We start from the raw sequence: 25,244 nt of genomic DNA, 5'->3' as shown, positions 1-25,244 counted from the left end.
TGGATAGATGCTCCAGGCCCCAGCTCCCATTTCATCCAAGAACAAGGAGAAAAGAACCCTTTGAGGTGAGGTGCCTGGCTTCCTTTTCATATTCATTCTGTTGATATTATTCAGCAAAAACCTTGGCGTAAATATCACAGTATAAAAGGCTGCTGTTTGAAGTGAAGTTGGTTAAATGTTTCTGGAATTTGACATAATGGAAAGTAGTAAATGGAACGGGCTTTGGAAGGGCTAGAATCCTCACGTTGATGTTTTTTCTGGGAACAGATGAGAGGGCCAAAGATGGCAGCCGGGTGGTGGCTGCCAGAGCTCTGGCTCCAGATTCAGACAGAGGATCTGGGTTTGAACCAGAGGCTTGCTACTTCCTAGCTGGATGATTCTGGTCACATTGCTTCTCCCTTGGCTTCTCATCTGTCAAAGGTAGGGGCTAGGCTAGAGGGCCTCTTAAGTCCTTTGTTGCTGCATGTGACTCCTCGTGCCCTCATTTGGTGTTTTTTTGGCAGAAATATTGGAGGAATTTGCCATTTCCTTCTCTGGATCATTTTACACAGGAGGAAACTGAGGTAAACAGGGGGAAGTGACTTGCCCAGGGTCACACAGCTAGTAAGTGTCTGGGGCTGGATTTGAACTTAGGAAGATGAGCCTTCTTGACTCCAGGGCCCAGTACTCTGTGCACTGTGGCACCCCCTAACTCCCCTTCTAAAGTCCTATTTAATTCTAAACTCTGTGATCTTAGATAAGGAAAAACAAACATCTTTCACTTGATTTTGCTAAGATAATTTTTATTAATGCAACCTTCATCTTCAACATGCACCTTTCAAACCCATTCATTGGTGATGAATCAACATAAGTGGAAATCACAATTGTGTTTAGATAAGTTTCAGACATTTAGATGGCAGAGTCTCTTATAATAGAAACCAGCAATGAGCATTGTACAGAAGCTGAACCTGGACAGTGAGCTCTCCCAGAAAGCAAACCTTTGTACAATTCCCTCTACTCAAATTAGAACTGAATCTGCAGCCACCTGATTCCATTTCATGCAGTCTATCTGTGTGCAAGTCAATCTTTATGCAGGCTATGTATATCTGTGCCCATGTGTGCATATGTGTGTGTGTGCCTGTGTGTGTGTGTGTATGCATGTGTGTGTATGTGTGTGTGTGCACGTGCACCTGTGCTCTTCTGAAATCTAAAATGGCAGTCTTTGTGGCAGTAACTAAGAGGTGCTCCTAAGAAAGAGAGGTGAGTGGAGTAGAAAGAGCCCTGAATCTGACATCTGAGGAAGGGGATTCAAATCCCGGCTCTGCCCCTGACAACCAGAGGATGTTGACCAAGTCCCATCTCTTCTCTATGACTCCATTTCTTCTCCTACAAAATGAGGGGGTTGGATGAGATAGCCTCTAAGGCCCCTTCCAGTTCATAATCTGTGAACCTATGAATAGATTTGTACATTCATCAAACACACAAGGTGAGGAAAAGTTCAACAAGCAGTAATTAAAAAGGAACATCCCAGGTAGCCACTTGGGAATTGGTCTGATATTTGAAGTTGAGGATGGAGAACAGGCATTCTGGGAACTAGTCCACATTGCTGCTGAATGCATACCTGCTCTGCCTTGGTAAAGTTGCATTTTTCTCTAGCTCTGGAAGACCTGGAGGCAAGCTGGTCTTACCACTGAGGGGTAAAAAGAAAAAAAAAAAAGGTCCTTAGAAAGGGTCCTTAAAAAGAGTCCTTAGAAAGCCGTAGCTCCTAGGGAGAGTCTTGGTTCAGTATGTTAGTTTCCACTTCTTCATAAAGATCATTCTTCATTCTTCACGAAGATCATTCTTTAGCTTGCTGGAGTGGGAAGAGTATTAGGCTGTACTCTGAAGACAACAGTTCAAATCCCAGCTCTGCCATGTACTCTCTGTGTGACCTTGTTAAGTCGCTTCCTTTCTCTGGGCAGGCCTCAACTTGCTTCTCCATAAAAGCAGGGGTCTGCAGCTCAAAAGCTAGGTTCCCCTCCATAAAATCAGGGAGTTTCAGTATATATTCTCTAAGACCTCTTCCATTTCTCAATCTATGATTTAATGATTCTAATATTGAAACAATTAGGTAGAATGAATTTCCTGCTCAACATTCAGGGCTCTAGACCTCAATGGGGTCCAGTGTTGCTTACTTGAGGCATCTTCCATTTTGAGGTCACCTCTGTCAAGTATATATGACTTCCTGGAAGGGCTCCTTTCAACAGAAATCCAGTGGGTGTGTCCATCCAGTTTGGTGAAGACTGAATTCTTTGATTCTCAAGCATTCCTCTCTTCTTAAAGTTTGAAGACTGATAACTAGATAATTATTTTTAATGACCTTGAACTAATTTTGAAAAAGGGAACAGAGTTCTTTAATGATCCATTAAAAAGTAAAACACATTTTTGTCAGTAGAATGGTGGAGACTGTGGCTGAGCAATGCAATACACAATCAGACTCTGGTCAAATGTTTTTCTTCATAACAAAGAAGGCTTTGGGTGAGGGTGGCAATATTAAAGGGAAGTGAACAAGTGATAAGCTTTTCTGGAATCCATTCCCTTCTCACCTCTGCCTCTTGGAATTCTTAATATCCTTCAAAGTATGGTCCTTGTGACTTCTCATCTATGAGTCCTTCAGTTACCAGGGCTCTGTTATTTTTTACATAATGTTATTTTTCTTTGTCTTGATCTCATATTTACTGATCTGTGTACATGTTGTTCCCCCATAGAATGTAAGATCTTTGAGGGTAGTGATTATTTTATTTATGTCTTTGTATACCCAATGCCTGGCACCAAGACTTTTGCATGGTAGGCACTTTTTAAAAGGTTTGTTGAATTAAATTTTTAAAAGGCATTTATGAAGTTGTTTTTTTTTTTTTTTTTTTTTTTGGTAAGTGAGTCTATTTCATTCTGGAAACTGAGAAAAACAAAACTTGATATTGTAAATGGTTGTGTCTTCTTTTACACACCACATGGGAGGTCATGGCCCCAGTGACTAACACAATGGCCATCAGTGATTAAAGGACATGAGTGGTAGCATTGATTTAGGAGCTAAGAAGAACATGCAGGGTTGGGGGGCCAAACTCTCAATACCCCCACAACAGACTGAGTCAGTGGGCAGATAAATGACACTGCGAAGGTCCTGACAAGTCCAGAGCAGGGCTGCCAGTGAGAGAAGGGCAGACAAGTGGAGCCAGCATGCATCGTGCCTAGAATTTCTCAGGAATTCCCCATTATTATTATTATTCTGTGCTTTTGCACTTGGGAGAATTTGTGCTTTATCATCTTTCTTCTCAGCAATCAACCTCCCTTTACAAACAACACTCATCACTTCTTTTCAGTTTTGTCATTGCATCCTTTGGGTGATGACGGCAAAGATGTCGCCAATGTTGCAAGTCAAGCATTAGGGTTGGCTTTTCCCTTTCCTTTAAAAACTTACATTCAGTGAAAGAGACAAGTGAAAATGACATTTCCTAGAAGAAAAGATCACTACAGTGGCTTACCTAAGCACTTATGTATACCAGACAAAAATCCTCAATTCCTCATATGGAGAGTCATCTGAATGCTTTATAAATTCGCAGTTAATAGAACTCACACTGAGACACTGAGTCACGTTCGGACCTTGTTTTCTCCTAGTCAAGCTGACAAGGATCTCAAACAGAGACCCTGAGCTCTGGAAGTCTGCTTTAAGAATCTCCCCAAATGATGCTATTCCTCTCTCATATCTAATGATTGATTCCAGAGTTACACTGATTACTTTACAATTTATGAATTAGATCTTCAACTTCTTGGTGTGGTAGAAAAGACAATGCATTGGGAGTCAGGGATTCTGGAATGAATCATGACTTTGCCACCTACTGCCTGTTTGGCCTTGAGTAAGTAAATTCCTTCACTTCTCTGAACCTCAGTTTATTCCTGTGAAAAATAAGGGGTTGGACTAAATTACCTCTAAGATCCCTTCAGTCTCAAAATCTCTGAGCCTGTGCCCTGCTCCTTGCAAGCCCAGATTGTCTTATTTGCTTTTATTTGCATCCCTAGCACTTGTTATAGTGCCTGGCATATAATAGGTACTTAATAAATGCTCCCTCTATCCATGTAGCTGTCTGTCTTTCTATTTATCATCTATTTACTATGTGTCTATTAAATATCTGTCTGTCTGTCATCTATCTATCTATCTGTCTGTCTATCTATCTATCTATGTAACTAACTATTAGGAGCAGCAGTTCTAGATGGTTGATTTATTGGCCAACAACTTTCTCTACAACTCAGTGACTAGCTACCATGGACAGTGACAAGCAGTTATAACTGGCTATTTCCTTAATGCATTAAAATATATGACAAAGCCCCTAGGGTTCTTTCCTCTCCTTCACATCAATACTCACACCCTATAACACATAACAGAAAACCTGCTTTTCAACAGCTCTTTGAGGCAATGGCGTTCATGGCCTCAGTAACCTTGAGACTGAATCTGGTATCTAGATCATGAGTAAAAGACATGAGTAACCCATCATATTTGTTTTGCTTGAGTCATCTTCATTCCTTAGAGGCAGGTTGGAGCAATGGATAGAGTCAGCTTTGGTGATGGGAAAACTTGGGTTCCAGTCCCTTCTCTGGCAGATGGTGGCTGTGTGACCCTGGGCAAGTCACAACCTCTCATTGCCCCAGACAGCTCTTTAAAACTATAAATTGCAAAGGAGGTACCAACCTGCATTGCTAGAGGGAATTTCCTCATTAGGAAGTCCCTTATATCAATGAAATCAGTCCTATCCCTGTACCTATTTCATTCTTAGAAGGTCAAATACAAATTGATTAGAAATAATACAATATGCAAAATTTTCCCTCCTTCAGGTGTACAACTCTATCTGTGTCAAAATAATTCTGGCATTCCTGGTAACCTTATTCTAAAATATCTATTTTATTAGTCTCTTTCACAGACTGTCTATAACTACTATCAGTTGCTCAAAGAAAATTGAGTTTAATTAGATATGAAGCTATCAAGGGAAATACTTTAAAAAAACATTCTCCAGGAATTCCTTCCTGTAGAAACTATACTGGTGTATTGCCTTTGAAATCCTCCCCCAAATTAGGCTCCTTGTCCTGGAGCTCCAATGCCAGGTCCAGAAATACCAGGATATTGTGTTCTTTCTGTAACTCATGGTGGCAAAGAGGTCAGACAGGAGATCCCATCCCAAACAACTCTCACAGACGTGAATTGCTTAGCCCTTCTGGGAAATATGTTGGTGACATAAAAAGAAGTATGCCAAGAACTCCAGACACCAACTTAGACAATTGCATTTTCCTCCCACAAATATGACCTCTTTTTTCCTCATCCCCTGCTTGAGGAAAGAGTAGGGAAGAGTAAGTGCTGGTATTTTGAATTATGGTTTGAATATGCATGTGTGTACACTCTCACATGCTAAAATATACAGATGTGACTTGGGGAACTAAAGACAAAAACAAAAAAGCAAATCTCTCACATAGAAGAATCTCAGAGCCACGTGAGTCAAATCTATTTCTTTTGCAAGAACAGATGATTGTCATGTCCTACAGAATTGCTTGGATCAAGAAAAGATCACTTGGTTTGTTCCATGGCTTAGCTATTAGAACTGGCAGATGGTAAGCACAGAAAGAGAGGCCTTCTCTACCCTGGGGAAATCTCAGTTCTCACGCTTCCATCCTCTTGGGTGTGGGTTGTAGTTGCCATCACTGAAGGAGAAGCCATACTCAGACTTGGTCTCCATGCTCATCCCTTCAAATCCAGTCCTAGATGGCTTCCTGTAATAGGCAGAATATGGCAATGGGGCATCATACTGGCTGTTGGCATAAACGGTTGCCCTGACACTTTTTGGCAGGTTGGGGATGCCATTCTCCCTCCTGTGAAATGGAGCTAGGTTTGCCTTCTGAGCTTGGGGTGCATAGGAGACCCTTAGTTTCCAGTCCTCAAGTGGCTCTGGCAAGCTTTTCCTCTGGGCAGCAGAGACTACATTAGCCACAATGGATTCCTGGATATTTCTTGGGCCAAAGGCATCATCCACAAGGCCAAGGGGTGACTTAGCAGCTGCTTCCCAAGGTGTGAGTCTCTTATTGACTTTTGTAGGCTCACAGACTGGTTTGCTGGGGTAGCTGGGGGAAGGTTGGAACATCAGAGGAGAAGTGGAAGAGGCAGTGGCTGCAATGGGTCTTCCAAAACGTGGTAAGGACCGTCCACCATCCTAGAAATAAGAAAATTGTTAATAAACCACATTGGATGCTGTCCAAAATAATCAGTGAAAAGGGAACCCCATAGATGAGGGGTTAATATCTACTCCCATCCCCAACATACATAGGAACCCATCCTTCTCAGTACCCCAGCACTGGTACTCTGACTTTAGACTTCCCCATCTTCCAGTCCCATTTCAGTGTTTACACCAGCACATTGCCTGTGTTCGCTGTCTCATCAGGGACAGCACTGGAGAAGGGAAGGTAGTCTCAACACTTGCTTTCGAAACTAGTCCTGTCCACATCTGTGTGTTATTCTCCCTACCTGGGGACCCTATGTGGTATATCTCTTAGAAAGAACATTGACAGTCACATGGGGGGAAATGCTCTAATAACTACTGATTATAGAAATGCAAATTAAAGTAATTTTTAGGTATCACTTCACACCTATCAGATTGGAGGGAGAGAATTTGGAACTCAAAATGTTTAAAAAAAAAGAATGTTAATTTTTTTACTTGTAATTGGAAAATATTTAATTAAAAAATATTTTTTTTTAAAAAAGGAGGAGCAAGCTTTGAGTTCGAAGTCAGAGGACCTGGATTCAAATCCTAGCTCTGCCACTTGCTGCCTGTACAGTATTGGTCATATCCCAATAATGACACAATTTACTAAATTGTGCATACCCTTTGACCTAACTATATGACTACTAAGCCTATGCTCCAAAGAGATCAAAGAGAGAAGAAAAGGACCATTGCACAAAACTGTTTATAGCAGCTCTTTTTGGGGTGGCAAAGAAACTAAAGAAGTGACATGGACTGGATAAATTATAATATATGAATATAATGTGATACTGTGTCATAAAAAATGCAAAAGGAAAACTCAGAGAAACCTGGGAAGACTTATATGAGCTGATGCAGATTAAAGCGAGCAGAATTAGGAGAACAATTTATACAGTAAAACAATATTGTAAAAATGAAAAGCTTTGAAGCCTTAGGAATTCTGATGAAGGCAATGAGGAGTCATTATTCCAAAGGGCCATGATGACCTATGCTATCCACCTCCTGATCCGCAGATGATGGTCGAGGTACAGAATCAACGTGGCAACATGGCCGCTGGAGGAATTTCCTTTACTCTGCATACTTTAATAAGAGACTCTTTCTTTTTTCTTATAAATTGTCAGGATGGGGGCAATGAAGGTGAAAACAAAGGAAAACAAGTTCCCACTAATTGAAAAGATAAAATGAAATAAAAGATAAAAATAATTTAAAAGAGCTAGACAAAAAGTGGCAAAACAAAAACTAACCAAAATTTAGTTGGCCTCTGACAGCGTCCTTTCTGTCCGTGGCTCTGGGGATTGTGAATACTTGTTGATCGACTATTTGATTGGTTCTCTCTTGTACTCCCTAAAGCCCAAGTGAACTCTTCTCCTTTTCATTCATGTCCCTGCCTGTTTCTTTCTTCATTCTCTCAATTTCCTTATTGGCAAAGGTGAAAGTTTTCCCAAAGAGAGCATTAGAGCGTGCAACTCTGGATCAAGAACTATTGTGAAGGGTGGTCACACTAGAGTCAGATATTTAGAGAAAGCTGAATCTGTGCCTAAAAGATCAAAGACTAAACTTCACTCCCTAAGCACCAATTCATGAAAAGAACACAGATTTATTCACAACAAATTCAAACCAAGATCCGCAATCACTGTCACAACATCATCTCGCATTGTTAGAGCTTTGGAATATTCGCAAAGCACATTCACTGGACTACTGAAAAGAGAGGTGGGGTGGGAGTCAGAGGGTTTGGGTTTGAATCACATGTAAAATGAAAGCATCAGGCTCAGTGTCCTCCAAGACTCCTTCCAGCTCAGAGTGTGGGCTCTAGGAGCACCCCTAGCTTCCCTTGTGCTTTAAAAGAACCAGCTGAACTTGGGCTCCACACTTTTAATAATGAATGCATTGATTTCATCCAGTCATCTGACAGTCCTCAAGTGATTATGCACAGAGAGGCAGCTGGGAGGCACCATAGATCCAACCTCAGACACTCAGCAGCTGTGTGACCCTGGACATGTCACTTAACCCCTCTCTGCCTCAGTTTCTTCATCTGTGAAAGGGAAATAATAATAATAGCACCTACCTTTCAGGTTATTGTGAAGAGCAAATGAGATTATATTTGTTAAGAACTTTACACAGTACCTGACAGGGTGAATACTTAATAAAATGCTTGTTCCCTCCCTCCCTCCCTTCTTCCCTCCCTCCCTTCCTTCTTTCCTTCCTTCCTTCCTTCCTTCCTTCCTTCCTTCCTTCCTTCCTCCCTTCCTTCCTTCCTCCCTTCCTTCTTTCCTTCCTCCCTCCCTCCCTTCCTTCCTCCCTCCCTCCCTTCCTTCCTCCCTCCCTCCCTTCCTTATTTCCTCCCTCCCTCCCTTGCTTCCTTCCTTCCTTCCTTCCTTCCTTCCTTCCTTCCTTCTTTCCTTCCTTCCTTCCTTCCTTCTTTCCTTCCTGCTCACAGTGACTGCTCATGGTCCCTGTAGACAAAATGGGAGATCTTGAAAGAGGACCACCTTGCTACTATGAACCATAGAGCACTAAACCCATGATTCTATGGGGGGATATGCCTCCAATCCTTTCTTATTTGTATCCCTCTGACTCTAGGGAATTTCCCTAAGTTAACATCACATCTTGTATCTGCTTTTATTGCAGAAGCAGTGTGGTACCATGGAATACATGAAACATCTGAAGTCAGAAGATTTGGGTTCGAGTTCTAGCTCTGCCACTGACTGACTGCATGACTTTGGGCAAATCGCTTCACATCTCTGGGTTTCAGTTTTCTTGTCTGCAAAATGAGCAGGTTGGACGCCATGATCTCTAAGGTCCAGATCTAGGTCTGTGATCCTACAATCCCTCTGTCCTAAGGTTCAGGCTGCTCAGTCTCTGTATCCAGAGGTATGCAATGAAGCCAAGTGTTCTAAGCTCCCAAAGTCTCTGTATCCAACAAAAGTCATGTGTTCACTTAGCATCCAGATGTGGTCCAAAGGACTAGAGGCAAATGTGATGCTGTCTTTCAGCCAGGAGGCATCCAAGACCATCACCATTCCCACTCCACATGTTCTTTTCTTTTTATTCTAGACCATAGAGGTCTATTCAAACCTCCAAGATTTCTATGTTAATGTTAGTGTCTCAGTATCGTCAGAGGCATATAATGTTGCAGGAAACAGAGAAGCTTTCCTTATCTTCTGTTCCTTCCTTGCTGCCTACAAATCTGTTCCAGTCTCTCCCATATTTCATCCTTAAGAAATCTTCAGTTGATCCCCCCACCTCCTCAGACGATTATTGTATTCTTCTTCTCCCTTTCTTGGCCAAAGTCATACAGTTGCCTTTACTTCCTCACCTCCTACCTGGTTCTCGATCTCTTGTACTCCTAAAGCCATTCATTTACTGATTTCACCTCCATAACATTTTTTGCATCCATCCCCTTGTCTCCTCACCCAGGACCACCTGTCTAGCTCTAGCCCTCACCCCTTCCACCCAGGCTACTGTAGTAACCTCCTAACTGAACTCCCTACCCCCAGGCTCTCCTCTTTCCAATTCATCCCCATTTAGCTTCCCAAATAATCTGCCTTGGCCATCTAGGCCACAACTAGATAAGCTTGACCAGGTCACTACTCTGATCCAAAACCCTCAGGGGCTCCCTACTGCCTAAGGGATGAAATTCAAATCTCTCAGACTGGTGTGTAAAATCCTTCACAATCTAACAATCTGTTTGTGGGTTGGTTTGTTGTTTCAGAATTTCCCCCTCTCATTACTCCGCTTCAGGTGATCTCCATGGTGGCCAAACCAGCCTACTCACTACTCCCAAGGCTTGATTCTCCCTTCTCAGATCCACGCATGTAGGACCATCTCACATGTCTGGGACGTGTTCTTCCCTCACTTCTAGCCTCTCCATCTCTAGGAATCCGTCATGGCTCATCTCACGAGTCACTTCCTATGTGAAGCCTTCCCTAATTCTCCCTCCTACCCCGCTCCACTTCAATGACTGCTGCGCTCTCTCTTTCCCTTCAGCTTTCATCGTCTGATTCTTATTCGCATTCATGTCATGTCTCACCATTACAAGCTTCTTGAGGGAACGGGCCACCTCATTTCTGAGGCAGGTAGGTGTTACAGTGGAGAGATCAACTGACTTGGAATCAGGAAGCCTTGAGTTTGAATACTGACTCAGACATTTAATAGACGTGTGACTTTGGGGAAGTCAGTAAACCTCTCAGCCTCAGTTTCCTTGTCCACGAGTTGGGTATAGCAATAGCACCCACCTCACAGGGTCATTATAAGGATCAAATGAGATAATATATGTAAAGTGCCTTGGAAACGTTAAAGAACGCTGTATATTTTAGCTCTTAATATTTATATGTAAAGCACCTCCGAGACTCTAAAGATAAAAGTTAGCTGCTATTGCTATTATGTTTGTCTTTACTTGGAATATAGAAGGTGCTTAATAAGTCCCTGTCAGATTGAATCAAATGAAAGAAAAGGCATTTATTAAGTACTTACTATATGCCAGGAAGCAGCTAGGTGGCGCCATAGTACACAAAGTGCCAGGCCTGGAGTCAGGAAGACTCATCTTCCTGAGTCCAAATGTGGCCTCAGACACTTCCCAGCTGTGTGACCCTGGGCAAATCACTTCACCCTGTTTGCCTCGGTTTTGTCATCTGTAAAATGAGCTGGAGAAGGAGATGGTAAACCACCCCAGTACGTCTGCCAAGGAAACCCCAAATAGGGTCATGAAGAGTCAGACATGACCAAAAAAGTGACTGAAATTACTGAACAACCACAACAAAATGTGCCAGGAAAGGCGTTAAACACTGGAAATATAATGAGAGACGAGATAGTCCCTAACCTCACAGAACTCACACTCTGATGGGGGACACAACTTACTTGGATTGAATTATTATGTCATCTTTAAGTGCAATAATTATCAACAACAGGTCTAAATCTGTAATTAGCATAATGAAGATTTTCCAGTGGCCTCAAACCAGAGGAAAATAGCATTGCTGCCCTCCACTGATTTATTCTGTCCTCTCCGGAGTTACCTTGAGCTCCTCGGTGCTTATACACACTTACATAGTAGAGAAATGTGTGCGCCCACATTCTTCTCCATAAATAAGGAGGTGAGAGCCCATCTCCCAATGGACTGGCCCTGAGCTGGTGGGAGAAGGGCCAGAGCTTGGCTTGAGGGGCAGCCACAGCTGGCAGATGACCTGGGGAGTCAGAATGCCTTCTAGAGAACATTGAGTCTCTCTATATTTAAAGCAGCTTATTACTAAAGTGTGATGAGCTCAGCCTTGGCTCCTAAATCCCCTTGTTCATCCCACTTGTCCAATTCCAGGAAACAATGCAAAGATTTCCCCATTGCTAGAGCCTCCCTCCCATCATGCTTTTTCCTCCTCCCAGAGGTCTTGGCTCTTTGGATCCATTTCCTGACCTTGAGACATACTCGACCACAGAGAATTGGTGAGAGGAAATGGCTGATATGTTTCATGGACTCAGAGGATCTAGAGCAGGAAGGGACAAGAGAAATCACCTTATTCTTGTTTGAGGGAAGAGAAAACTGGCTCAGAGAGGTTATGGGAGCTGGCCAAGGTCACACAGATGGTATGTGGCAGATCTAGATTTCAAGCCTAGGGCTTTAGTCTCCAACTGCAGTGTTCCTTCAGCCCTGCCAGTCTGGTTCCTGTATGTCTAGTTTATATATTTTGGCCTTTTGGCAAAGTTCTACAAAAGACTGGGCCTTATTTTCTTCTCCACTACACAATGACATTTCCAAGGACGTTCCTCCAAACTGCCATTTCGTAGTTGCTTCCCCCCAAATTTGTGACCATTTTTGGTGGGACTTCGAAGAAGGAGCTAGGAGGAGGAGCTAGTGTTAAAAACAAAGCAGCTGTTCAAGCTATTTTGTTATTCTGGTCATTTAAATTTGGAGTTAAGTATTTGATCAGGACCTCAAATATCAATATTTGACCGGGACAGACAGCTAAGTGGAGCAGTGGATAGAGTTCTGGGCCTGGAGTCCAAAGCCAGCCTCAGACACAGACGAGCTGTGTGACCCTGGGTAAGTCACTTCACCCTGTTTGCCTCAGTTTCCTCATCTGTAAAGTGAGCTGGAGAAGGAGATGGCAAACCACTCCAGTATCTCTGCTAAGAAAGTGGATCACAAAGAGTTGGACAGGACTGAAAAACAACTGAACAGCAAGACAATTCGACCAGGACGTAGGCAGGGTGCTGTGTTCAATTCTTGCCACCCATTTTCAGAAAGACATTGAAAGGTGGATAGCATCCAGAGGAGAGTGACCAAGATGGGGGAGGGGGAATCGGGCCAGAGAAAGGTCAATTGAATGAACAGGTACTATCTGACATGGAGAAGAGAACACCAGGGCTCAAGAGGGAGATGATTTTGTCTTCTGCCGTGTGAAGGGCCATTGGGTGGTAGCAGGATTACACTTGCTCTGTTTGTCCTGAGGGGGCAGCACTGGGTCAGTAGAAAGTCACTAGAAAGGTCACTAGAAAGGCCAAGTTGGTAGAATGATAGAATTCTAGAATTTCAGAATTCTGGGGGACATCATAGGTCCCCCCATGCTGAGGCCAGAATTGTCTCCATAACATTGGCTTCTAATGAAGACATCCCATTCAACTTTGGGATAGCTCTAACTGATAGGACATTTATTCTTCCATTGAACCAAAATGTTCTTCTTTGCCACATGCAAAGTCTTGATCTCTGGAGCCAAGGATGTTTAATGCTTCTTCCACATGGCAGTCTTTCATGGACTGTCCTCTCTTCTTCAGGCTAAATATTCCAGGCTCACAGAATCACAACATTTTGGAGTTGGGTGGGACCTCAGCAGCCACCCAATCCAATGCACACCCCAAAAGAATTCCCTGCAACATACCAGATTCCCTTCAAAATACCTGACTGGACACCTAGTCTTTGCAGACTTTAATGAGGAGGAATCCAATTCCTCCTGAGTCAGTACATAGATAGCTCAAATTCTTAGGATGTTTTTTTTTTTCCTACATCTTCCAATCTACTCCTTTCTTTGCTCCTAGTTCTTTATGAGGCCAAGGAAAACAAAATTAATCTGTCTTCCAGGTGACAGCCCTTGAAGACAATACCTGAAGATTCGGAGTCTTCTTTTCTCCAGGCTAAGAATTATAACAGACATTTATGCCATTGCTTCAACCAGTCTTCATGTGACATGGACTGGAGACCATTCCCCATTTTGTTTGCCCCTCTTTGACTAATCTTTGACTAATTATTATTTACTTTCCTTAAATGTGGTGCGCAGGACCAAACACAACATCCCAGATGTGGTCTGATTGTATGATCATGCTACTTACCCTCTTCTGGATACCTAGAACTCAGCACAAGCCTTCAGAAGGGGACCAACTATCCACTGGTTACTCTAGTAATTTTAAGATTGGTGGAAAGTGACAAAATCCTCCAGCTTCAAATAACATTGAATCTGCATCAAGTTCCCCAGATCCCTGAGAGCAGCAGCTCAGTGATCTCTGCAAGTGACTTCAGCACCCTGGGATGGAGTCCATACCAGCCTGGTGATACGAGCTCAGTGAGAGCTACTGCCATCTCTTACTAGCTCCTTGTTTATCTTGGGTCCTAATTCCTGGTTAACTACTGTTTATGTGTGGATTCTATCCTTCCCAGGCAGAGTATTCTTCTTGGTAGGGAAAAAACTTCATAATCACAAGTTTCCCCTAAAAGTCATGGGATTCATGAGTTCCTCTTCAAGTAGAATGCTATCTAATCCAACCCTCCTCATTTAACAATTGAGGGAACTGAGGCACAGAGAAGTGAAGTAACTTACCCAAGGTCATGGGCATTGTAGATGGGAGAATTCAAATTCAAACCCAAGTCCCAAGGAGGTAGTCTGTCTTCTGCACCAGGTTGCCCCTTTAGAAGTTCAGTCCCTTGGCAGGGACTCTGTTGACAAGACAAATTGTTCCCTAGGTGGCAGCTAAGACTCCTCCTAATTCTCAGATGCTGCCGGTGCCTGCATGGCGCCATCAAGCCTGAGCTCCCTCATGTTCTCTCAGAAGGAAATTGAACAAAGAAGTGCCCCCCAGGGGTGCTTAGAACAGAAAAGCCAACTTCTGAACAAGTCTGGAAATAGCCCCCTGGAAAGAACCCTGGGGAGCAAGAAAAATCAGAGTTAAAACTTATTCAAAATGCACTCTGTCTTATAGAATGAATGGTGAAAACTTGAAAGCCTGGCACCCGGGCAGTGTGCTTCCTGCCAGCATGGGATGGGACACCTGGGTCTCCAACTACAACTGCAAATGTTTGTTTCTTTCCATCTCTTTCTCTCATTCTGTCTTAAATACTTATCAGCTAAGTTATCTCTCAGAAGCATGTAGCTACTCTCTAAAGACTCCAGGGAGATTAGGAAGAGTGTGAGGGAACCAGTGGCATTTCTTCTACCCCTTTAATAAAAGCACTTTGTTTTCAAAGTCAGGTCACTGATAGGATAAGCTTGTGGGAAGGCCAGCCTCTCCTTCTACACACCATTCACTGGTCCTCACCCATAAGAATGAGGCTGATGACTCTGGCCTCACTCAAATCCAATTCACACCCAAGTCAAGGCATCCCTCCTTCGTGATGTCATTGGCCCTCTTTGAGAACAAAGGATGAACAATAGCAACACCAACTTGGTTTAGAAGCCAGCTTTCATGGTCTATGCCAGTCACACCATCTTGACGTCCTAGGAGACCTGTGCTAATATCCCATCTATGATACTTCGGAATTCAAGTCACTTTTACCCTCTGAGCCTCAGTTTCTCCATCACAGGGTTGTTGTGAGGAAGGTACCATGGAAACCTTAAAGGGTTACTGTTATTTTCCAGGTAAGAATTTACTGACTCTGAAGACAAAAGCCACCAGACCCTCCCACCAATGCAGCTTTCCCCTTGTAATGTTTCAAAAGAGAACTAATTCCTCTCCTCCTAGAATGTTTTCCACGTGCTTCCACTGTATTCTTGCTATAATCAGGCTAGCTGAGCTCTCAAAGTTCTCTTTAATCCAGTAGTTCTATATATAAACAAACCCTTTGAAGTCCAAGCACACCATTTCCATCATCTTGAGGATGGCCATGGGGACCACACTGTGTAAAGGGGATTTGCTGCCATCTACTGGTCCTGCTGCTGGGCAAGGCTTGGACCAAAAATGACTCCTTCCTCCAGCCACTACAAGCTGGGAAGGAATCGGTGGCCCATAGGAACATTGATTTAGAGCTGGAAGGAACCTTAGCAGCCAAGGCCATTGGGAAGCAGGTGCCATCAATACACCTGGCTAAGTTGGGTGAACTGGCCAGCCAAGCCAGCCATAGCCTTAGACAGGGCCAAAGCTGGCTAATGGGCTTATGGGGTTAAAATGCTGTGAAGACATGGCTACAAACAGGAAATCCCATGTGCAGGGAAACCTCCCTTGTCCCTTGATGACCTAAAGGGTGAGATGAAACTTCTAAAGGTTAAAAAAACAAATAAAGAAATCTAAAAAATCCCCACATATTTTGCCTCTTTGGTCAAGTCCCTTCCTCCCCCCAGACCTGTTTCCTCCTAGGCTTAGATTTGGGCGGAATCTCAGAAGCCATCCATTGACATACTCCATTTTATAGAGGAAGAAAGTGAAAAATAAAGTGACTAGACTAAGGTCTCTCGGGTAATGAGGGTCAGAGGTGAGATTTGAACCCAAGAGGATAAACTCCAAATTCAGGACTCTCTTCCATTGTACCCCACTCCTTTTTTGTAGGCTAGTAAGAGCTCGGCAGTGTTCTTGAACCTCATGAGAGCCAATTGCTCAATGTTCATCTTGGAAATTGGCAAAATGCTACAAATCAAGGTTTGGTTGATTTTTTTGTTGATTCCTAGGTTTAAGGAGGGGGCAGCTAGGTGGCATAATGGATACAGCTCTGGGCCTGGAGATAGGAAAATCTAAGTTCAAATCTAGCCTCAGACACTGACTAGCTGTGTGACCCTGAGCAAGTCACTCAACCCCATCTGTCTCAGTTTTCTCATCTGTAAAATGAGCTGGAGAAGGAAATGGCAAACCACTATCTTTGCCAAGAAAATCCCAAATGGGGCCAGAGAGAGTGGGACAAAATTGGAAGGGCTGAACAACAACCACAACAGAAATGGGAGCCTGTTCTATTTAATTTCTCAGTGTGAAGGAGGGGGCACCTCACTGTGATCATCAGAATTACTGTTTAGGAGAAAGGCAAACCAGCCTGAGCTTCCCCCATGACCTCCTGCAGGAGATCTTTCCTTGCTCTTCCCCCTCCTTCCCTGTCTCTAATTCCTTCCCCTCCATGATAACCACACCCCCATCTACTCTATGAGGCATGTAATTAATTCCATGCTTTCTCCCCTTTTAGACTGGGAGCTCCTTGCCCTTTGAATTCCGAGCATTTAGCACAGTAGCCAGCATTGTTTGTTGACTGACTAACTGACTTTAGGGATAGGGATGAGGATATTTCCTCTTGCCAGTACAGGTTACCACCTTTCTCTTGAGAAATAACTTTGTAGGTGTAGTCTCAGCAAGTTACCAAGAACACAGAGGGTTAACTGACTTACCCAGTGCCACACAGCTAGTATGTGTCAGAGATGGGACTTGAACCCAGGTCTATCTTGGCTCCTTGGTCAGCTCTCCATCCACTATGGTGGGCTGTCTCTCCCATGTGTAGTGAAAATAGTACCTTAAGACAGAATTTTGTGAATTGTGGGGCATGGTGGGGAGGGGTGATAGATGACACCCTTTCTAGAGGAGTGTGAAGCAATGATCCAGACAACTGGACACCTTCAAGTTCATGGCTCACAGAAATACATCCACTGTTAAAAGAGAAACAAAGTTCAAATCCGACTCAACAAAAGCCAGACCAGGTGAATTCCTCTCAGCTGCTGAGGAGCAGCAGAAGCAAGCAGACTACTGGTCCCTCCTTGGCCCCAGTCCCTTCCTCCATCTGTCTCTCTCAGAGAAAGCCTTGCCACAGGGGGTAGGCTCAAGTCCTTGTGCCAGATGGAGGTACTTGGGGCCTGCAGCGGCAGAGAGGGGAAGGGAGAGCTCTGACCACCTCCTGTGGACAGGGGAGTTGTGTCCTACTCTTTATGACCCCTTTTGGGGTTTTCTTGGCAAAGATACTGGAATGGCTTGTCATTTCCTTCTCCACCTCATTTTACAGATGAGGAAACTGAGGCAAACAGGGTTAAGTGACTTGCCCAGGGTCACACAGCTAGTAAGTGTCTGAGATCAGATTTGAACTCAGGAAGATGAGTCTTCCTGATTCTAAAGCCCAACTCTCTATTCACTGTACCACAAATCCTCAGATATTTACTAGCTGTGTGACCCTGGGCAAGTCACTTAACCTCTCACTTAATCCACTGGAGAAGGAAATGGCCAACCACTCCAGTATCTGCCAAGAAAAACCCATGGGCAGCACTGGTGTGCTATGGTCCATGGGGTCACAAAGAGTTGGACATGACTGATCAACAAGGGGAAGGGTCACAATTTTCTTTTGAACAAAAGGGGCCTCGTTGGACAGGGCCAATGTCAGAGTTTTCCTTACGTGACTATGCAAATTTATGAGAGTATGTTTTGTAATTAAAGAAAATTGTTGGGGGTATAAGCTTATTTCCTAGATAAGATTCTCTCTTGTTTTCCAGTGGAAGGGGAGGGAGGGTAGGAGAGAGAAAAAATCAATTTGTTAATTTAAAAAAAAACTGGTGAAAAAATAAAGCCCATTGAGTAGAACATAGTGAGGAAAATAGGGCATTGCTACGGAGAGTTTGGAAATCACTGCCTTGAGGAAGTCAGCCTGGAGCAAAGAGGCCATATAGAGTTCTGAAAGGAGGCCTAATTTCAGTGAGGGGAACTGGGAGCTGAGCGCCCTTCAGCCCTTATTGGTGGATGGCTGTGGTCAAGACCCTTCCCCTCTGGGGGTCTTTGTCTCCCCATTTGTAAAATGGAGAGGTTGGATTATACGATCCGACGATTTTGAGGGGACGGTCAACCTCCACTTTGAGTTTAGCAGGATTTCATGAATCTCAGAATCTCCCTTGGCTTTGCTCTGTCACCAACAGAGATAATCCCTGGGCTTAAGAAACATCTGAGGTCATATGTACCTTCTGGAACCAGACCTCAGAGACATCTGAGAGTCATTTGTCATCCCTTGTCCCCAAAGCAGCCACCAGCTCAGTTCAAGCAGACTTCATAGCTTCCATTTAGCAACTGACCCTAGTCCCAAAGAATCAATGGCTTCAAAGAGGACACTGAGCCTCTGGCCCATGATGACACTGAGCAAGGAGGGTAAGGACATCTCTCTGTTTGCCATTCTCTGCAGAAGCTGGTCTGGCCAGATCTGGCAGGGCTGACCTGGGGCACCTTTGGGCACTCAGCTGCCTACCTCGGAGGGCTCATGAAAGCAAGGAGCTTTGCAAACTGGAAAGCAACCTGTGATTTCTGTCCTCTACACCCTGGGACCAACATGGCCAAAACTGAGAAGCTCACCATCAGGTTGGCCAGAGGTTTCAGCCACAGAAACTCCCAAAGACTATCTACTAGGTTGTAAAGGCAATGTATATTCTAATCAATGGAAGGACTATCCAAACTTAGGGAATCACTGATACGTAAAGTATTAATGTTATTAATTAAAAATGGGCATGTGTGGGCTACGATACACATCGTTAGAAGGAGATAATGGATCCTCCATGTACTAGACTATCATTACTGTTGTGGTTGTTATCAAGAATCATATTTTCATCTTATTTTGGAGTCTAGGTAGAAACAGGCCCAGGATAAGACCTCATCCTATTATTATCCTTTTCCATGTAATATTCCATGAGCTTTTGCACAGGGGGATGAAATAGCTGCTTTTGGTAATTGAATTAAAGTGTTTGGGATGTATGCTCGTTCTCTAGAGCAGAGATTTTAAAGCTTTTTCTATCCCGGCCCTTTTGGCAGTCCGATGAAGCCTATGGGCCCTTCTCAGAATAATCCTTTCTTGCCTACCTTCATAACTGAAGGGAATGCTCAATTCAGATAGAGATTATGGAAAAGAAAGGTGTCATTTCCCTCCATTGCAGTTCAGAGATCCCCTGAAATCAATCCATTGACAGACCCCCACTTGAGAACCCCTGCTCTACAGGTTCTTGGAAATGATCTTCAAGACAACATTCATGGCAGACATCATGCTGGATGCCTCTCTCTTCCCTGCCCCCCCCCCCCACTCCCCATGGCTTTGATTCATTCTGCTAGGTCTCTGCTGTCCTCATCAGGTCTCTGCTAACATCATCATCCTGATTGCTGTTTGATGGTGTTAGTATAGACTTCCTGTGACTTCATTGCAGTGGATGGAGAACTCCTAATGGGGAAACTCCCTCTGCTGAGGCTGATTGCCACCTTTCCTGCAATTTACAGCCATAGAGAATTAAAGTCCTGAGAGGTTAAGCAATGGCCCAAGGTCACCAGGCCAGTAGGAGTCAGAGGCAGGACTCCAAGGCCGGCTCTGATTTCAACAAAGCTGGTTTTAGCTCCCAGGTAGAATGGAAGGATGGGACATTAACACCCTCTCATCCTGTCAGGGGTTCCCAGAGCACGTTCCCTGGGAGTTTCTCTTCTGTTTTGCTTTCAGAACGAGCATCCCCTCAAAGAGCCTTTTTATTCTGCAACAGGAAAAATACATCCATATGGAGAAGCCAGTGAGGCCATTGGCAGAAAGGAAGATCTCAAGCTCCAACTCTGATGCCTTCTGGCTGTGCAAGCTGGGCAGTCACCTACCCTCTCAGTCCCGAGGCAAATCTCTAAAACAATGAGGTACAGATGGGCTGCTGATCTGTGTTGGTGAGGGAGCTTGTATGCCAATGAGTCACAGATTTGGAATTGGGAAGGAAACTTACAGGCCTGTGAAACCAGCCCTTCATTTTACAGGTGAGGAAACTGAGTTTTGGTGACTTGTCCAGGGTCACACAGTTAGTGTCTGAGACTAGATTTGAACACGGAGGCCACTCACAAGTCCAGGATTCTATCTATATCACACTGGCCTGGACCAAAAAAGAAAAAAAGGAAATCCACACAAACAATCTTCTTAATTGTATCTTTTACAAAGACCAGAAGCTTTCTTGGAGAGGTGGCCCTTTGTTCCTTACATGTCTGATGGTGGATGGGGGTTGTCTGTCTGGACTGTCTGTAATATGCCTGTCTTTGACTGCCTTTATAGAAAGGACTAAGTGACTGAGGTAACTTCTTGGTGGGTCAGCTGGCATGGATGTGCTGTTTATTGGACAGAAAGATTGGCAAAAACTCCGAGGGAGAATCAACAGAGCTCAGAATCAGTGACTCCTGAAGATTCAGGCTTGGAAGGGACCTTTGAGATCATCTAGTTCAAATCTCTTCTCTTTAGAGACCCAGAAAAGCTGGTGTGACATGCCCAAAGCCACATAAGGAGCAGCAGACTTAGGTTTTCTGATTTGGCATCCAAGGCTCTTCTTACTACATACTCTGCTACCTCTCTGTTACTTCACTGGCTCTTTGGATGGTTGGCACTGCTTTCATCCCCATCTAAATTATTAGGCCAATATGGAAACTGGTGCCACATGGTGCCCCTGGGGGTAAATACAGATGCCACTATTGATATCCCCCAGACTTTCACAGCACTGATGAACACTGGTAGTCTGAATAATTGATGGCCTAGGTCATTGCCAGTCAACCCATGGAGGAAACCTTTAATTTGTTCCCTCCCTCCCTCCTTTTCTTCCTTCCTTCCTTCCTTCCTTCCTTCCTTTCTTTCTTTCTTTCTTTCTTTCTTTCTTTCTTTCTTTCTTTCTTTCTTTCTTTCTTTCTTTCTTTCTTTCTTCCTGCCTTTCTTTCTTCCTGCCTTTCTTTCTTTCTTTCTGTTCTTTCTTCCTTTCTTTTGGAGGCAATCAGGGTTAAGTGACTTGCCCAGGGCCACACAGCTAATAAGTGTCTGAGGCTGGGTTTAAACTGGGGTCCTTCTGACTGTATGACCAGTGCTCTATCCACTGTGACACCTAGCTGCCCCAAACCTTTGCTTTCTAAAAGCTATCTAGAGCTTCTTGCTTTTTAGTATTTTCTATTTCTAGGGTGAAAATGTTTCCCTCATTCACCTGGAATCTCTTAAATTCTGGGACCATATCAATCATTTTGTTACCAAGAAATTTATTGTTAGATAGATGGATACATTGGAAACAGCTAGGTGGTACAGTGGTTAGAGCACCAGACGTGGAGTCAGGGAGAGCTAAAGACAAATCCAACCTCAGGCACTGGCTGGGTAACTCTGAGCAAGCCACCTAACTTTCTTCAGCCTCAGGTTCCCCGTCTACAAAATGGGTATAATCATAGCTCCTCCCTCTCAAGGTTGGCATAAGGATAAGATGAGATGATATTTGTAAGGTGCTTTGCAAACCTTTTAAACACAGCAGTTTCCACAAGCATATCCACTCTTAGAGTCATAGGAAGGTGGAGCTAAAGTGGGAAGGGACCACAGAGGTCAACTAGTCTAATCTCATTTTACAGATCAGGAAACAGAGCAAGGAAGGAAAGATGACTTGTCCAGAGTCACAAATATCAGAGGCATCTGAGGCAGGATTTGAACCCCATGCCCTCCAGCTTTTCCTGCTAGAAATTTCAGAAAGAAAGACACAGGTGTGGGGGAGTGGGAATTCTGGGTGGTGATCCATCCAGAAAAACCTTGTTGTTTGGAGACCTAGAATTTATACTTCATTAGCAAAATGGTACCTTTGACATCTAAGGCTGGATGGTGGGTGGCTTTCTGTCTAAGGAGCCTGTGTGCTAGGCTACATATATCTGAGTGTAAGGAGTGGGCAGCTCTATATTTGAGAGGGACCAGCCTCACCTTCATGGCTCCTGACCTACAGGCCTAGGCAAGTCTCCTGCTCTCCTTCCCCCTCTATCCTTCCCCAAATAAAAGCCATAAGGGTGGAACAGAGTGAGGTTCCCATCAGCCTTTACCACCTAATCCTCACAAGACTTTGAATAAGTTACTTTCCCTTTCCAAACTGTGGCTGCCAGGTGGGGCTATCCACTACAACAGCTTGCTGGACTTCCATTCAGGGCCACCTGGACTCAGAGCCTGCATCAGACACTTACTAGCCATGTGACCTTGAGCAAGTGACCAAAGTTTTCTGTGCATGACCTTGGGCAAGTGACTAGAGCTCTCGGTGCTCTCCGGTTTCCTCCTCTGTACAATGGGAGGTTTGGCCCCGATAACCTCAAAGCTGCCTTCCAGTTCTAAATCTGGGATGCTATGATTTGATGGGCTCAACTTTCCCTTTCGACTCTTCACCTCCTACTCCCAGGACATGGTGAAGCCTGTTGCTCTTGAATTTCTTTTTCGTGTGGGTCAGCAGTGAAGATGAGAAAGGGGCTGTGGCCCCGAATTCATCTATCCACCAATATGGATTCAGGTTGGCCAGGGGGCTGCCATGGCATCCAATGAAAGCTGGAGCTAGCTAACCCCGTTGTGACTGACAGATTATCCAACCAGTGACACTGATGGGGAAAGAAATAGTGTATTGGAATTTGTACGTCCAGGACCTGGCTTCAAAAGGAAGGAGGTGGGGCCTAGGCTTGGCCACTTAGGAGCTCAATGAGCTTTGGTGGATTACCTTACCTCTCTCAGGCTCCATTTGCTCATCTATAAAATGGGGGTTATGATGCTTGTCTACCTACCTATCTCACTGGGCTAGGTCTAGGCTCAAATAATATCATGTTTGTAGATTTCTCTGTAAACCTTCCTATTAGAATTAGTGCAATGGCTCATAGAGCTGTGGGGGCTTCAGCAATCAGGAAGATGGCAGCTGGAGACGGCATCGTCTTCTCTTTCTCTGCTTTCAGTTGGCTCCAGATCTTTTGGGCAGGTGCCAGGGAAACAGGGACTTTTTTTCTTAAAGATCATTTTGTACGTAGTTGGTGAGATGAGAAGCTGAACTGGTCACCTCCAGAGGACATTTGGACTTTTTGCTATTATGCTCTAAACCAAGGGTTTTTAACCTATGCTCTGTGAACTTTTTTTGGAAAAAAAATTTCTACCTGCATTCAACATAATTGCCTTACTTTGTAATCCCATGTGTTTTATCTTATGCATTTAAAAACATGATTCTGAGAAAGGTCTTTTGAGAATTGAATCTCTGCCACCACATCCACTACTCCCATTTTACTGATGGGCAAAATAAGGCTTCATCAGGCTGCCAGAGGGAGCTATGAGGCTGAATAGGTTAAGAACTGGCCAGGCTAGGGAGACTTGGGAATGGTAGGCTTTCCTTAGGTAGTGGCTTGAGGGGCAACAATTAATGCTACCTATTATCCTGAGAGGCCCTGCTCATTCTCCAGGGATCTCAGAAATTCCCAAAGTCTTCATCATGGTGAGCAGGAAATCCTCAGAACTGGCTTCTCCCCTGCCTGGGACCAATGTGATAGAGTAGAGTAAAAAGGGTTCTGCTGCATTTGAGCTTGGAAGGCTTGGGTTTGAATCCCTCTCTTGCCACATCTGGCCTGGAGGACCTTGGACAGATTTATTTTAACCTCTTAGGTCCTCAGACTCTCAATTATAACCTTGGGGTCTGGCCTAGATGACCCCAAGATCTCTTTAAGCTCTAAGTCTATGATATGGGAACTCTACCAGGATGAAACATTGGGTAATCTTTCCCCTCCCTTCATTCCTCCCCATTAAAAAAACCCTCAAAAGATTTTTTCAGGCTTCTTTTCATGGACAGAGAATGAAAAAGCAAAGAATATTTTATGAAAAATTAGTTTTTGGGACAGAGTAGCCCAGTTTCTGTTTGAACTCAGGGAGAGGAATGGAAAATGTGCCTTTATTGGCACAAGGAACTCCTGGATGAAGAAAGTCCTTCTACCAATGCAGATAAATATGTTTCTGTGATTTATAGTCTTACAGGGTTACTTAGAGGTAAAATGAATTGCCCAGGGTCACATAGCCACTATGTGTCAGAGGTAAAACTTGAACCCAGGGCCTCTTGGCCCTAAGGTTTGTGCTCTATCCACTATGCCAGATTGCCTGTCCTCTTGTGATCTTAATTTTTTTTTAACTGACAAGGACAAATCACCCAGGGCCCTTGGAAAGGAAAGGGAAGAGGGCCATCCATTCTGTTTCCTCCAGTAGTATTTGGCCTTCCCAGAAACAGCCCTACTGTTTTATCATGTCCTTGCCTCTCATGTTGGGGTGGACACCTGACAGCAAGAGGCAACATTTCAGGGAATTTGGGGGGAGAATCAGAATCTGGCAGCTTTTCCATAATTGGGGAAAGTCAAGGGTTAACTAAGCCAGGCTCTACCAAATGGCACTTGGTGAACTTTGGAGGCCACTCTGAGAAACTGAGACCTCTTGGAGTGCTTGGCATTCCTCAGCAAAATACGCCTAGTGCTTTATCCCTCAGAGAAAAAAGAAAATGTTTCCTAATAAGTTCATCCAGCCCCTTTAAATATTGGCTATCTGCTGTCCTGGGGCCTCTAATCTAAACAACAGCCTTACCAGCCTCTAAGGCAGCTCACATGACCAAGCTCAGCTTTCTTAATGAGTCTTGGAAGAAGGAGGCCAGGGCTAGCTAGACTAGTTAAGAGCTTCAAAACCTTCTGAACAATAACAAAATGGTGGTGGCTTTTGGGTTACAATCCTAGAAACTGAGGTCTGGAAAGGCCCTTTGAGAATCAAAGCCCTGGCCCCATATCTACTACCCCCATTTTACTGATGGACAAAACAAGGCCTACAGAAGCGGTATGACTCCCTCGGATTCACAATGGTGCTGAAGACAAGGCAGGGGGCTCTGCACCTTGGCATGTGAAACGAAGAGATCCGAAGCTTAATATTGTGACTCGGAGTCATCTATGCTCCATCACGGGAAGGCAATTGTTTTGTTCGCCACCAATAATGTTTCTAAACTTCATTTATATCATTGGTAAACAAGCTGAATTTAGTAGAGAAACAGTATCTAGTGTAGAGCTCTCAGATTCCAT

At 44.0% G+C, this 25,244-nt stretch overlaps 1 protein-coding gene across 1 annotated transcript in view; it reads right to left on the bottom strand.

Annotated features, from left to right (window-relative positions):
• Positions 1–761: 761 nt before the first annotated feature.
• SYNPO2 (synaptopodin 2) overlaps positions 762–25,244 on the bottom strand; it is a 206,278-nt gene continuing 181,795 nt past the window's right edge. Inside the window, exon 5 of the mRNA XM_036763192.1 lies at positions 762–6,209. Within this exon, the coding sequence (XP_036619087.1) occupies positions 5,655–6,209 (555 nt within the window). The 3' untranslated portion in view covers positions 762–5,654. The remainder of the gene's footprint in view (positions 6,210–25,244) is intronic.

The sequence above is a fragment of the Trichosurus vulpecula genome, chromosome 6 (genome assembly GCF_011100635.1).
Source record: "Trichosurus vulpecula isolate mTriVul1 chromosome 6, mTriVul1.pri, whole genome shotgun sequence".
Classification (NCBI taxonomy): domain Eukaryota; kingdom Metazoa; phylum Chordata; class Mammalia; order Diprotodontia; family Phalangeridae; genus Trichosurus; species Trichosurus vulpecula.
The sequence above is the reverse complement of the archived record's forward strand: the minus strand, read 5'-3'. Positions and strand labels throughout refer to the sequence as shown.